This window comes from Henckelia pumila, chromosome 1, assembly GCF_033568475.1.
Source record: "Henckelia pumila isolate YLH828 chromosome 1, ASM3356847v2, whole genome shotgun sequence".
NCBI classification, from domain to species: Eukaryota; Viridiplantae; Streptophyta; class Magnoliopsida; order Lamiales; family Gesneriaceae; genus Henckelia; species Henckelia pumila.
Window position 1 is genome coordinate 87,864,878 of NC_133120.1, and position 15,067 is coordinate 87,879,944.

The 15,067-nt window shown below is 32.5% G+C and overlaps 2 protein-coding genes across 3 annotated transcripts; one reads left to right on the forward strand and one right to left on the reverse strand.

The window, feature by feature from the left end:
• The first annotated feature begins 635 nt into the window (after positions 1-635).
• On the forward strand, positions 636-3,011 carry LOC140875763 (uncharacterized). 2 transcript variants are annotated; one of them, XM_073279551.1, is made up of 6 exons: positions 636-722; positions 1,146-1,323; positions 1,542-1,673; positions 1,778-1,939; positions 2,157-2,245; positions 2,675-3,011. In XM_073279551.1, the coding sequence occupies exons 1-6, from the start codon at positions 718-720 to the stop codon at positions 2,736-2,738; spliced, it is 630 nt and encodes a 209-aa protein (XP_073135652.1). In that variant the 5' UTR covers positions 636-717; the 3' UTR covers positions 2,739-3,011. The 2 variants fall into 2 exon arrangements, with proteins under 2 accessions (XP_073135652.1, XP_073135651.1); XM_073279550.1 differs by lacking the exon at positions 636-722 and adding an exon at positions 748-905.
• Positions 3,012-3,483: 472 nt separating this feature from the next.
• On the reverse strand, positions 3,484-9,202 carry LOC140880271 (2-isopropylmalate synthase A-like). The gene is made up of 12 exons (XM_073284575.1): positions 8,526-9,202; positions 8,235-8,448; positions 8,072-8,152; positions 7,772-7,864; positions 7,599-7,685; positions 7,154-7,254; positions 5,128-5,161; positions 4,956-5,030; positions 4,655-4,738; positions 4,437-4,571; positions 4,033-4,178; positions 3,484-3,894 (listed from the first exon to the last, which is right to left on the reverse strand). Exons 1-12 carry the CDS (start codon positions 9,164-9,166, stop codon positions 3,753-3,755), a joined length of 1,833 nt encoding a protein of 610 aa, XP_073140676.1. The 5' UTR covers positions 9,167-9,202; the 3' UTR covers positions 3,484-3,752.
• Between the last annotated feature and the right edge of the window lie 5,865 nt (positions 9,203-15,067).

The window sequence follows — 15,067 nt, forward strand, 5'->3', positions numbered from 1 at the left end:
GTTAAAATATTTTCTATTTTTAGTTTTATTGGGTTTGTATTTCGTTTATGAAAATTCTTTGTAAATCCTTCATTTCCTACGCGAAATGCTGTTCGTATTTTGGGAATGTAAATCATTGATGATCCTTTGTTTAAAGTTATGTGATCTTCAAATTGTGTAAAGGGAAGATATTCTCTTAAAAAGTTATTTTCTATTATAATGTCCATTCCTGATTCTATTTGATATATAATGGGTATTACAAATTTTGTTTCTTCTATTTTTATTTTTAATTTTTCTGCTACTGTATTAAGCATGATTATTGATCATCTCCTATTCAAACTTTTAATCTTTTATCATATTTCTTCCAATAATGATTTGGAAGTATATGCTTGCTTCCTAAACACATACTTGCTCTTGTATCAATATAAGCATGTATATGATATGGTTTATGTTCTTTGATTTTAATTTGAATTTTTATATATATAATATTTGGATTAGTTTTGTTTTTATTATCCATTCTCTCTTTTTTTTTAAGAGATAAGGGTAAAATTGGTATTTAGAAACAAAAGTTTTTTTTTCAGGAAGTTAAAAGTAAATTTTATTTATATAAAAATTTATAAATAAGTTATAAAGTATTTTAGAGAGTAATTAACAATTAACACTTAAAAAAACCTCTCCGCGATATCCTCAGTTCATCGTCCCTAATTTTTTGCCCTTTTTTCCTGCCAAAGCAATAACATGAGGTATTATCTTGTTTAGTTGGCTGATTTTCTTTGCAGATCTCTTATTTTGTTGGAATTTTCATAAAGAAGAAAGATGTTGATATCCGTTTCCACAATTGTTTTGGATTTGATCTCGTATAATGTGTATGTGTGTTCGGTTGGTTGTGTTTGTGAACCGAGGCTTATTTTTATTGAAAAATCGAGGTATTCTCTTGATTTTCTTTTCGGATCTCTTCTGGAATTTGATTAAAGAATACAGATGCCGATATCCCTTTGCTACAATTGCTTTATATTTGATGTCGTACGGTGTGTATGTGTTTTTGGATGATTGGTGGTGTTCGTAAACTGAGGCTTATTTTTCTTGAAAAATCGATTGATGATGGACTAGGATTTCCTTATTGTGTTGTATTTTCATCTGATTTGGTGTCCATGTAAAATGTGCAGCGATGATATAGAGTTGAGCGACACAGAGCTTCCCGATTCAGATCAATATGAATCTTACAGCGACGTCGAAAGCGAGACTGACTTCATTGTCGAACCCAGTGAATCCCCACCTTCCATTGACTTGAAGTCTCCTGCGATTGAACAGTATTATAGCGACTCATTGCCAACTTTTCGTCATGTACGCAAATTTTGTTCCCATATGGTCCATGTGATTGCATCACCGATGCTTCTCTGCAAATTTCTTGATACCATAATATTATTTTTAACCTCATCTAACGGCATTCAACTCATGAATTGGTGGATCTGACATTTGAGTCGTTGTGCCATGCTAGCATACTTTATTCATGTCGAATAGTGATTACCTAGAAACTAAAGTTTGATTAAACTTGTTGACAGTTGTGTGATTTATGTATGAAGATTCCTGATGATGGAAGCATCGGTGGATCAGTCACACTTACAAATGCGGATAAACATGATCGTCTGAAAGTTTCAGCAGAATTAGTTTTGAAATTTTACAATGACACAAAAGTTAGATAAGTTATTTGATGTATACAGCTCTGATTATTATTATTGTAATTGTTATTCTTTTCTAGCTTAGCATTGTGTCTTGCATTCTTTCCTACTGGTTACAGTTGAAGAATTTCAAGCTTGTGAAGCTTTGCAAGTTCAACATTGCAAGTATACATTACGGGCTCACTTTCAGGGCTCGTGAAGATGGAAGCGAGGAGTGTCCTCTTTTTCGAGGTGTTGTTCGTTGTGTGGGTGGGCAAAAGCCGGTGTTTTGTGAAATCAAGGTGCCATTCTTCACCGTGTTGATCTCGATAATCTTTTATCATATGTTTTCTGGAGTTGGGCGAGGAATAATTTATGAATTTAGAGGAGATTCTAAGTCTGCGATTGTGAATAAGATTCTAAGAAACACAATTGCATCCCCAAAAGTTAAAAAAATGTTCTTAGTCTTTCTTCCTTCTTGGCAGAAAAGTTTTAGCACTTGGTTTTGATTTTTTTTAGGAGGATGATGAAGTCACACTTCTGCCTGGTGACGATGATTATGCTAGTTCAGAATCATGTGACATCAAAGATAGCCCCTCCTGCATATGGTATTATATCTCCACTAGTCATATTTAACTGTTTCCGCTTGTAAGTTTTGTTAAGTTAATAATTGTGCATTTTTTGACGTAAAGGCATCTGATTAGATGATATTCATCACTATTGACGTGGTAATCCTGAAATGTTACACTATTTTGCCAAATTAAGTATCGAGGACAGTATTGTGATGATTTGACGTTGATAGTTCGACTCTTGTGATTCCTTGCCTCATCGAGACTATGTTCAATGTTTTGTGAGAATTTTCTTGCTATGCATGTTTTGTTGTTATTATTATTATTTTTATTTAGTTAAATCATATGGTGTGTCTTTGATTAATTGTCCGATCCTTTTCAGACGAGATATGTTGTATAATTTGGAGGCTTTCTTCATGCTTATAATGTATTTTTCTTATGGATATTATTTTTCAAATTTTAACGCAGCAAAAATGATCCTGGATATGGCTCAATTGCTGGTTCTAATGTTTCTGAGGGAAGTTTGAAATAAAGAAACTACCAACCTTGTGCAAAACAATCTCCGGAGTCTGGAGGAGAGTTATGTTTTATATTTAATGTTACTGTCTAAAGTTTCTAATTTAATATTTACGCCCCACTAGAATGGTCTATCTCCTAGTATGTTTAGTGGCAGTAAATAATTATGGACTAAACAATTGTGTGTTGAATGCGCCATCATTAGTGAGGTTCTAATTTAATATTTAACCCCACTAAAATGGTCCATCTCCTAGTATGTTTAATGGCATTAAATAATAATGAACCACAATTTTGTGTGGAATGTGTATCCATTAGTGAGGTTCGGAATAACATGAAAAAATTTAATATTGACATGGCATCTCATTAATAAACTGTAGTCAGATAACAGATAAGAAATTAAAGAGGGGAATCTCTGGTTTGTTTAGTCTCTCGAATAATTAGATGCAAACATATTTCTCGGTTTAGTCATGATAGTCATCCATCACCTCAAAATAAGCAAAGTTTTTGTACATGAATTGGATTTGTGGATTACTTGAGCCGAGACATAATCTAAAATATTTAGTTTGCACTCCAATACAAACAAATTAAAACGGAATTTTCAAGAATTAATGAGAAATAACAAAGAATCTTGGAAGCGAGAAATACTCAAAAGCTGAGAAAATCAATAATACTACCAGGTGTCGAATACAAAACTCATGCCTATTCCCATCCTATTCCCAGTAATAGATTCAAGAAATATATAATGTAAACATATATAAATATATTGTATATAGTATTTTATTTATTTATTTATCGAGCTCGTGATTGAGAATAACAAGAGAACATTCAGCACCAAAAAAGATGTTTTACAACAAATATCATAATTGAAAAAAAAAAAAAAAACTGACAGCAAAAAAAATTATTTTCAAATAAATACAAGTGATGGGACAAGATATATATATGGAAAATTTGCAGGAGTTGCCTAAAATTACGATCCTCCCAACTCCCTCAGCTGCCAAGACAATTGAAACTGGTTTTCTCGAGAAATAGATCATTTTACATGTACTTGAAACGCTTTATTTTCATTGAGATCATCTACTTTCAAACGATTTTTTACCCCGAGCAACTTGTTCAGTGCACCAACATAGGCTCGAACACTAGAGATCACGATATCCATATCTGCTCCAGTTCCACTATCAACAGACATCACAAATGAAATGACTCTTTACGAACACTAGAGATCACGATATCCATATCCATAAGCTCGAACACATTATGATCGTTGTGATTATTGAACTTAAAAACAAGTTGAATGAAATTTTGCCTTATACCTGAATGCACGGTTAACAGTTTGTCCAGTCAAAGCATGGGTTGCAGGTACACTATCTACTCCTCGAATTAGAACCCTTGTTGTTGCGATAGCATCAATACCTTCTGTGACTGAATTCATGGAATACTCTAGAAGTTTGACAGGAACCTAGAAATAGAAGAAAGGAGTGATAAATAACATTTCAGATCTTACAAAGAACTGTGTTGAACAAGAATACAACTTAAAAACACCCATACCTTAATTCCCATTGGCAGATAATATCAAGTACAGTGACAGTAAAAATGATTAGATGTCACGTTTTGGATGAAACATTACCATTTAAAATTTTACTAGGCATACAACATGTTAATCTACCAAGTGCGTTAGTGTGGGAATAATAATACAGAGCCCAGCAGAAAGACAGACCTTCACTATGAGATCAATGGCCTTATAAGCTGCATCAACAGGTCCAGTCCCAACTGAACAAGCAATGTGCACAGTTCCGCTAGCATCAATGAGTTTAACCGTTGCAGTTGAAAGGCCGAGGCTACCACATGTAACCTATTCACGAGGGACATTCAGAACAAATTGACTGAACTATTCTATGAAAGCAAACTGCAGTTGAATGAAACTAGTTGCTGAACCTGTACATCTTCGAACTTCCAAATCACTAGTGGTTGGAAAACTTCATCGGAAACTAGAGCAATTAGGTCATCGTCGGTGATACTCTGGAAAAGTTCACTCCCATGAATACAGGAAGGCCAACAACAAAGATAACAGGCCAATTCCATACATCAAGAATGGTCTCAAAAGGTGAATAATGCTTGCCCTAAGCATGTTTTCACTTTTATGCTTCGTCAACAGTTGAATTAAGAATGAATTATCTATTCTAATAAAATTTTATAGAAATAAGTAGCTCCTTCAGTATCAGAGAATTTCATGTACCTTTTTATTTCCAGCAACAGATTTGAAACGTGAGAATAGATCATCAAGTTCCTTGCCATCAATATCATATCCAAGCTGCAATCACATTCATAAAAGACAAGATGGTAGACAATATCAATAACTACACAAACTCTATTGATCAACGTTAAGTAAGCTCAAATTTGCAATTTACCTCCAACATTTTGGCTTTTAAAGCATGGCGTCCACTGTTCAAAGAATTATGAGAACAAAGAATATTACAAAAGTTTCTCCCTCGATATAAAAAAGTCCACAATGTAATGATTGTTTCCTTGACAGAAGTTGCATCAGTAAACTCATACATATGAAAAGTACTCGTACAAAGGAGTAAGAACAACAAATTTCACATTCAGATAAAGGAAGATGGACAGATGACCTAATTTCTGGACAGTTACTCTTTACTCCTGAAAAAACGAATGTCAAATGCTGCAGACGAGCAAAAATGTCTAAAAGTTGAACTTATGATATGAAACCGTCACTGATGAAATAACTTGTTTTATCCAGAAGTAAAATAGAAAAGGAGCCAACACCGAGAAACCCACTAATCCATCCTCTGCCTACACATCTTCATTTTATTTTATTACAAAAAGCTGTCAGAATATGTTGCAAACTTGCAGTTCAACTATCCACAACTTTTCTATGCTGCCCGTGAAATACACCAAGAACACTCAATATCAATGGGTCATATGAGCTCATATGGATTCACAGCCATCTCATGTGTGTTGCATACAATCCAAAGGCAGTTATCTCACAAGCTGAGCCTTACCAGGTGAAACACAAGATTACCCCATGTTTTTGGTAAGTTTTTTTTTATCAATGAAATGAAAACTACAGTTAGAAATCTTAAAGACCAAATTCGCGTACGAAAACCTGTTTCAAATCCACAATCAATGATTGTTTTCATAATGGGAACGGTGATGGAACCGGTCTATCTTGAAAAAATGGTTCAACCGATCAGACCGTTTTAACCAAACGGTCGAACCGGAAAACAGTTTATATAATATAATATAATATAATTAATAATATATTTTAAAACTTAAAAGTTGTATATAAGTTGACAAAAAAAATATATTTATCCTAGTTTGAAAAATAAATAACGATATAAATATATTCGAAATATTAATTATAGCTATATATATTTTTAAAATTAAATAAATTAATCAAAAAAACTTTAATAATAACAAAATAATATTTTTAACGATGTACAAATTACAATTAATCATTTATTATATATATTAATTATTAATTAAAGTTTTAAATTAAAAAAAACTAAATTAAAAAAAAATAACAAAATTCGAAAACCCGTTGAACCGGTTCTTTGGCCGGTTCATGGGGCCATTCTTGGCCAGTTCGACCGCTTTAGACCAGTTCCAAAAGGTTCGGTCATTAAAACAATTTTTGGGAGTGTTCCGGACTGGACTAGTGACCATTTCCGATCGATCCGGCCGATCCGGTTCGGTTTTGAAAACATTGTTTACAATATAACAAGCCAAAGCACAACCTGAAGGACCTGCTGACTAGGCATGTCAATTGGGGACGCACCGCCTCGGCCAGCCATCAGGCGGGGCAGGGTGGGCCGACCCGAATTGACGGCGGGTTGGGAATACCCCCGCAGCGGCCAACCCGCCAAAAAATAAAAAATTCAAAATTTTTTTAAAAATATGAAAAATAAATTTTAAAAACATACATAAACAATTATAAATGATATACATATTTAAAAACTCATAAAAATAAATAATATAAATTTTAAAATTAATCAATTAAACATAAATTATTTTGAGCTTATAATCATACATAAAACATTGTAAACATATAAATTGTTCAAAAAATATCAATCACACCTAAAATATTAATTATAATATAAATTTTAAATTAAAAATAATAATAAAAAAAAATTTGGCGGGCCGGCCCGCCCCGGCACGCGCCCCAAACTGTTTAGGCCCGCCTATAATCGAGATGTCAATTCTTCAACCCAATCCATCATTTTTTAATGGCGTAGCGGGTTCGCCCGGCAGGCTCGAATTAACATCTCTACTGTTGACTGAATCATAATCTTTCATGACGAGTTTGGTGTGTTGGTTTGACCAACATTTAAATGTCGCAATACTAATAAAGCAAAAAACTTGAAATAAATAAATAAACAAGAAAGAAAAGAAACCATATCGAGCTTTCCATCATACCTGAGTTTTCCAAGCACTATACCAGATTCATTAGAGCGGAGAAGTCCAATATCTTCAGGAGACATAATTTCATATGTATTTCTATTTTTAAGCATTCCATCCTAAAATTTTTTTTTTGTACAAAACTGTTATAAAGAGGATTTTGAACAATGAATTGCAACAAATGGACGGGTTTCAGCTCGCATGAACTACAAAATAGAAATGACCATATTGCTAATGCTCAGGAAAGGAATTCAATGCGTGCCAGGAATAAGAAAATGTACAAAAGGAAAACAGATTGATACATGATTTCATGAATAGTGTGTCTAAAATTAAGGACTCCCTTAAAAATAAAAGTTGTCCTTCACTAAAATAAAAGTTACTGAACATTTTACCGAGTCAAACTAAAACGAAGAAGCATGACTTCATAAAACTGAGTAATTTTCTGTGGCGTTCCAACACCAACCTGATGGATGCCACTTTCATGAGCAAAAGCATTAGCTCCAACAATTGCTTTGTGAGGTTGAACACGCAGCCCACTATATTCTTCTACCTGTGAATACAGTGTGACACAAACTGACAAACAGAAGAAATAAACTAAAAACTCGATAACCTTAAAAGAAGCTGAGGACAGCATACCATCTTACTCGCCATGACAATATGCTGAGTATTAATCCCCGTATAAAGACCGCCCAATCCTTGCTCCCCACGGCACTTCAAGATCATTACAACCTGCAGGAAATCAAAAGAGTTCAGAAAAATTGTTGCCCCCCATCTTACAATTTATGCATAAACTCAAACTGATGTACAAAATTGTAGATAGCAGTATGGGAAAGAACAGGTAAATACTAATAAAAGGTTTCTCCACTTTAAATAAAAAAAAGACAGGTTTTCAAAGGTTAAACCGAGCATAAGATTTATAGATAGAAGAGGACGCACCTCCTCTAATGAAGCATTACCAGCCCTTTCGCCGATTCCATTAACAGTGACCTCAACTTGCCTTGCACCAGCACGTGCCCCCTGTTGTAAGATAAGCTTCCACTTAAATGCCGAATGAATTTGGGAGTACAAATCATTCGATACGGGGCCAGAAACTTCATACCTCTAGGGTGTTAGCCGTTGAAAGTCCAAGGTCATTCTGACAGTGTGTCGAAATTATTACATTTTCAATTCCAGGGGTACTGGCTTTTATATCAGCGATCAATTGCCCAAATTCGGAAGGCAAATTGTAGCCTACTGTATCAGGAATGTTAAGGGTTGTCGCTCCCGCCTTGATAACTTCTCCCAGAATCTGATAAAGAAACTCCCTTTCTGATCTGTAAAAAAAACAAAAAATTTAGAATTGTAAAAAAAAAAATCAAACTATAAATCCTAATAATTAAAGTTGAAAAACCTTCCAGCATCCTCAGGACTGAATTCGACATCATTACATCCCAAACTTCTGGCATAAGCGACCATACTCCTAGCTTTTTCAATAACCTGTTCTGGCGTCATTTTCAACTTGTGTGTCATGTGAATCTCACTGGTAGCAATAAAAGTGTGAATCCTAGGCTTCTTCGCATATTTCACGGCTTCCCACGACTTCTCAATGTCCCTCTTGTTACACCTCGCCAAGCCACATATAACCGGCACGTGATCGGAACCATCGGCGTTCCCAACCTCGAGGGCAATTTTTTTAACGGCCTCGAAATCCGCCTCGGAAGAGGCTGGGAATCCAGCTTCGATGATGTCGACACCGAGCCTCGCAAGCTGGCGCGCTATGTCAAGCTTCTCCTCGGTGGTCATGGTGGCGCCGGGGGACTGCTCGCCGTCGCGGAGGGTGGTGTCGAACACGCGCACATACTTGGGGTCCGAAATGCGATTGGGCACGTACTCGGGGCGGCCGAGAGAGCAGCGAATGACGGCGGCAGCGGAAGCATTCCTGTGTTTACAGAAGTAGAAGGAATGGAAAGGGATTGCGGTTTTAGGGATTGCATGCGTTATTCGTGACGGCCTGCAAATGGAAGAAGAAGAAGAAGAAGCAGCAGCAGCCATTGATTTTTCTGAGCCTGTTGTATTACATTTTTCTTATATATATATATAATATAATAATATAAATAAATAATTGAAAACCCTAGAGTAGAGATTCTAAATTTTTGAGTCAACGAGTAGATTGGAATGACGATCCACGTGAGATTATTTCTGGTTCACGTAATTACCCCTTCGATGGTCTGTCTCTACGGAGCTGAGGTGAAGGACCTTTTGGTCATTTGCATGTTCCCAAAAAGCAAAAAGGTAAACGACATTTACGTCGTAATAATATTTGTGAAATTAGAACGCCCTTGAAATGTAAATTAGGGAAGCTTTATTTATTACTTTTTTTTTCTTTTCTTTTCCTCAATGTTTTTTAACTTTTTCTATGTGTGGATTTTGTGTGTTTAAGTTTTAGTTCGTTGTGAGTTTTTTTTTTAAAAAAAAGTTTTAGTTCGTTGTGTTTTTTTTTCTTTCCAATTTTCATTTATTTTTCATGTGATTTTGACGTGACAATATGTGATATTGATATTACATAAATATGATACTGACATACATAATAAAATATTAACATTTTAATATAAAAATAATGAACCATCAAAAATTGAAAGATATAGAAAAGTAAAGCGAAATTTTACAACATATGATATAAATACAATATTCCCTATAAATTATCTAAATTTAAATAGTTAGTGACATATATTATTATTAAAAAAAATATATTTATTTTAGGTTAAATGTAAATACAATATGAATAATTTTAGTTGCACGAAAACTCATATAACACAGTTTTGAATGTTAATTTTGTAAAACTGATCTTCTACTTGAATCACTCGTTAAAAAATATTATTTTATATCAAAATTATTACTTTATATCATAAATATAAGCAGTGTTGAACTTTCTCACAGATAAAACATTTCACAATGTATCTACTATATATTTCATATATGTAATATTGCATCTTTTATAACACCCGATAATTTTTATACGTAAATTCGCATGCATAATTAGGAAAAATAATTATTTAAAATTTATATTTGGGTTAAATGACATTTATGTGTTATTATGTGAATTATATGCATGATTTAAATTTATTTTAGCATTTAACCCGCAATTATTGTATTTTTAGATTTTTGAGTAAATAAGTTATTTTGATCGCGTAGACGGGACCGTGGACTGACGAAGTATTGATTTTTCATCCCAAATATTTTAGAAGACTTTTAGTGGCCAAAAAAATAATTATTTTGAAGTTTTTAGTCCCAAAATTTATGATATTTTATTTATGTATTTTAGAAAGTCCATATTTAGCCAAAATAAGTCATTTTAATGACTTTTATTGATTTTTAAAAATTTTTTAATTAAATATTTCGGGATTTATGTTTTTATATCAGAGTAGTACTAATTTTTGAAGTTTAAAATTTATATTTTTATGGTATGATTTTATCCTAAATTAGTTATTATTTTAATTAAATTCTAATTAACCAAAAATCTATCCTATCTACCTTAAACTCACGTCTCCCTCTCCCTTAGCCGCCTCCAACCTTTCTTCATCACCTTCTTCACGCCACATAGCAGATATCAGCCTCCATAGCCGATCCTTCAAAGATTTATCGAGTTTTTCATCCGTTCGTCGCCCCGGAGCTCGTATACGCGATAGTCTTCATCAATAAATTCAAATGCATGTTTAATTCCTTTCTTTAACACCATATAAGCTATCTACACATTTTCATGACTGATATTTTATGGTATTTTTTATGAAAATTTTAGTGTGTGCATGCAAGGTATCGATTGTGATGTTGAAGGTTTCATGTTTTGTTCTTGTTCATGAAATTCCTCACGTTTTTGTGCATGGGAATGGTCCAGGCGGCTGCTCAACATCTGGGGGCATGTATTAGGGTCTCTAGGGTCGAGTGGTTCGAGTGGTTTGAGACAAGGTTAGTCTGAACCGAAACAATATCTTCTGGTTGCATAGAAGGTCGCAGTTTGAGCGATTTTGGGAGAATGGTTCGTGTGCACTGTATAGGACGGGTTTGAGGGTAATTCCAATTGGGTTAGAACCCCAAGACATATAGGAAGTTATCTTGGGTAGTTCTCTAGCCCGTGATGGTCTGAGTTTGGCGGCCGAATGGCCGGAAGTCTGGCGTCGCGCGCAGCGCGCGAGCAGAAATTAGGCAGATTTTGTTTTGGTTCGTTCTCCTTCGTTAGGACTCCGTTTGGGCTGGTTTTTGGCTTTCTGGAAACGTCTTGAAGTATTCTAGGTGTAGGTGGTGGTTTTCCGGCCATTTGGTGGCCGGAGTATGGTGGCCGATGCTTCTGAAGTCTGAACAGAAGCTGGTCGCAGCCGAGAGTAAGGAACAAGAGGGAAACGGGTTTAGGGTTTTGGGCAGGTCCGGGTCGGGTCTTGGGGCCTGGATCGGGTATGGTAATTTGTGGGTCGGGTCAGGTTTGTTCGGGTCCAGGTTAGGTGGGCCGGGCTCGGGTATTTTTATTTTTAAGTATTTAATGATTTATTTGTTTTTGGGCCAGTCTAGAGATTTATTAGATTTAATTAAGTTATTTGGGCTTAATAATTTTATTTAGGCTCAGTTAACTTTAATTAAATTATTTGGGTTAGATTATGATTTTCGGGTTTAGCTTAAGTTTAATGGGTTTAAATGATTTTAATTAGGCTCATTTATGATTAATGATATTTAATTAAGAATTTATTTTCTATTGGACTTTTATTTAAGTTTAATGGGCTTAGAGTGAGTGATCAGCAGTTATGACCGAAACCATGAAAAATTCCTAAGTTCGAAATATATATTTAATTATTTTAGTGCAAGAAAATATTTTAAGTATAAGAATATATTATGACAAATCAATTAAATATATATTACAGACAAAATTTTCAGTGCATGCATTCATGAAATTTTATATGCTTATGATTATATATGTGTTGAGCAATAAAATATTTTCTTGATGAAAATTGATGTAGTGTGACATAAGGGTGGTTATCCACCATATGATTTATGAGGTAGTTTACTACCATAGGAGGTGATTTATCACCGCCACATACGTTGGTTCAGGAGACTGATCAGTCGGCACAGTTAAGGTCACACTTACAGATAGGACCATAGACTGTTTCAAAGAAATAGCCTGCTCAACTATGTTAGGTATGACGAAGAAAAGATTATGATTATGTTTAATATTATGATTCAGCATTTATGTTATGAAAATGTTTCCATGCATGTTCATGTATCATGTATATATATTAGTATATGATTATGTGATGTATTATTTTAAACCTTGATATTTAAGTTTAGACATGCCTTAGGCTCACTACGCTTATATGGTGCATGTGAGTCTGATGATGCATATTTAGCTCCTACCGGTGGTGAGGATGTATGAGCTCACGGAACAGTGGCCCCGTGATCGATGCTATATCATGCACAAAAATATTTATTTTTATTTGGATGAGTTTTAAACAAATTACATTTTTATTTATTATTTCAGCATATGAGAGTTTTAAACATGTAATACTTATTATATTATTTCATGCATGAAACCTTTTTAAGTTGTTAGTTGTTTATTATTATTTGAGATATTTTATTTAATAAGAAATATTTTTCTTGCATGTTTAATATATATGTATATGGGTATATATGTATAGTATTATTTTAAGTATTAAAAAAAAGTTTTTTCTCATTTAGTAGTAGTCGTCGTTTCATCTTTTATACTATATATCAAAGTACAACTCCCATTAATTAATGAAATCTAAATGAAAATTACAATTATACATCATCATATCTATATATAATAATTATATATATATATATATATATATATATATATGAAATTTTCAACTAGTGTTATGATGTCATATTATTAGCAAATAATCCAGTATCATCATACAAGACTAGGGACTAGTGAAAATCGAAATTATCTGGTATCATAACATGCCAAATCTTATATTTTAATTTCTGTATAATTCATCTTATCATATATCACGTTATTCTCGTCATATTATTTATCCATCTATTAATTATTTATTTTAAATCAATCAAATCATCAATTATTAATGTTTCATCAATAAAATCATTGAATTTAAATTAGTATATTATCTCTTATAAAGAATATTATTCATATTTTATTTATTATCAAAAGAACAAAATGGTAATTTATCATTTTTATATAAAATTTAATCAACCAAATCGAATAAACTATAATCCATCGATCAAATCAAATATTATATTAATTATCATTTTTTATTTATTTTTTTATTAAATTATAATATTTATCTATGTAATATATAATGTAATAATAAATAAATGAGAAATTATAATTAATATAGTATTGGATTTGATTAATAGATTATAGTTTATTTGATTGGATTGATTATTTTAAAAGACCATTTTATCATTTTTACATTAAATAAAATATAAATAATATTATTTATAAGGGATAATATAATAATTTAAATTCAATGATTTGATTGTTGTAAGATAAATTTTTAATTATTTGATTGATGTAAAATTAATATTTAAGATATGAATAAATAATATGACGAGAAGAACGCGAGATTGGATGTAATAATTTATACAAGAATTAATAATATTGTGTGTTGTGTGTTTGTATTTTTTGTAGTGCCGAGTTTATTAAGAATCACGGTGTGTTTGACGTACAGAAATTCAATCATATTTGATGAGATTCAGAATTACAAATACCATTTTAGTGTTTGGTAAAATATGATTTTGAAATGGAGTTGGTATTTGATGGAATTTCAATATTTAAATTCTTATAACTTAAAGGGTGTTTGGTTGAACTTATGAGATCTACGAAAAAAACTTATAGGTAGTGTTTACAATATTTAATATAAGTGATTATAAATTCTTTTCTTCACAAATATGTTAAGAAAAAAAATCCAAAATCACTTATTTTTAGAGGTTGCAAACATTACCCATAAGCTATTTTGGAGCTTATAAGCTCTTAAAATTTATTTGCTAACAAATTTTCCCAACAACTTATAAGTATTTTGACAGCTTATAAGTTGTTTTTAAAAGAATTAAGGTCGTCCTTAATATATTTTTTTTAAAAATCTTATTTTAACATTTTATCTCTCCAAAATATACTTGCATATTTTTATAAATCCTCATCATATTTAGGGATGACAATTTTCTCCGAACCCGATGGAGAATCCGATACCCGACCCAAATGGAGGAGGGTATGGAGGTGTTTTTTGGACCCGATTAAATAAATGAGTAAATGGGTATGAGGATCTCGTATATGGGTATGGAGGCGGATGTAGTGATATCCTACCCATATCCGACCCGATATCTGATTAAATATAATATAAATATAAATTTATATTTATTTACATATTAATTTATATTAAATAAATGCTGATTTAATTTTTTTTGTTGAATTATGTTAGTTGGATTTAACAATGAAAATTATTAATATAAATCTAACGCTATTATGTAGGATAATAATGTTGAGATAAATTATTTACAATATTTTGTTATTTCTTATAATTCTTAGGTTATTAGGTTATTGATTTCTTTTATCTTTCATTTTTTTTCTTATTTTTCTCTTATAAATTTGATATAAAATCTGATAAATAAGCATATTTTTATCAAAATAATTCAAATTTGAACAAATGTATTTGTATGGGGTAGATAGATAAATGGGGAATGGGTAGGGTATGGATATCCGATACTCCGACGGGTATGAGGATGATGATGAAATTGAATACCCGACGGGTATGGGTATGGGTATGGGTATGTGGATGAATTTAATAAATGAGTATAGAGATGAATACGTGATATCCTACCCATACCCGACCCATTGTCATTCCTAATCATATCCTCCACTTATTAATATTATTTTTAAAAAAAATTCCAAATAACATATATTCTTTTTTATAATTTTAGGATTGTATCCTAATT

Coding starts and splice junctions, on each gene's coding strand:
- LOC140880271 (XM_073284575.1), bottom strand. CDS start 9,166: ATGGCTGCTGCTGCTTCTTCTTCTTCTTCTTCCATTTGCAGGCCGTCA. Junction 5,031..5,127: donor TAAAAGCCAAAATGTTGGAG/GTAAATTGCAAA, acceptor ATGTGATTGCAG/CTTGGATATGATATTGATGG. Junction 3,895..4,032: donor ACTGTTAACCGTGCATTCAG/GTATAAGGCAAA, acceptor GTCTGTTGATAG/TGGAACTGGAGCAGATATGG.
- LOC140875763 (XM_073279550.1), top strand. CDS start 796: ATGTTGATATCCGTTTCCACAATTGTTTTGGATTTGATCTCGTATAAT. Junction 1,674..1,777: donor AATTTTACAATGACACAAAA/GTTAGATAAGTT, acceptor TACTGGTTACAG/TTGAAGAATTTCAAGCTTGT. Junction 2,246..2,674: donor GATAGCCCCTCCTGCATATG/GTATTATATCTC, acceptor ATTTTAACGCAG/CAAAAATGATCCTGGATATG.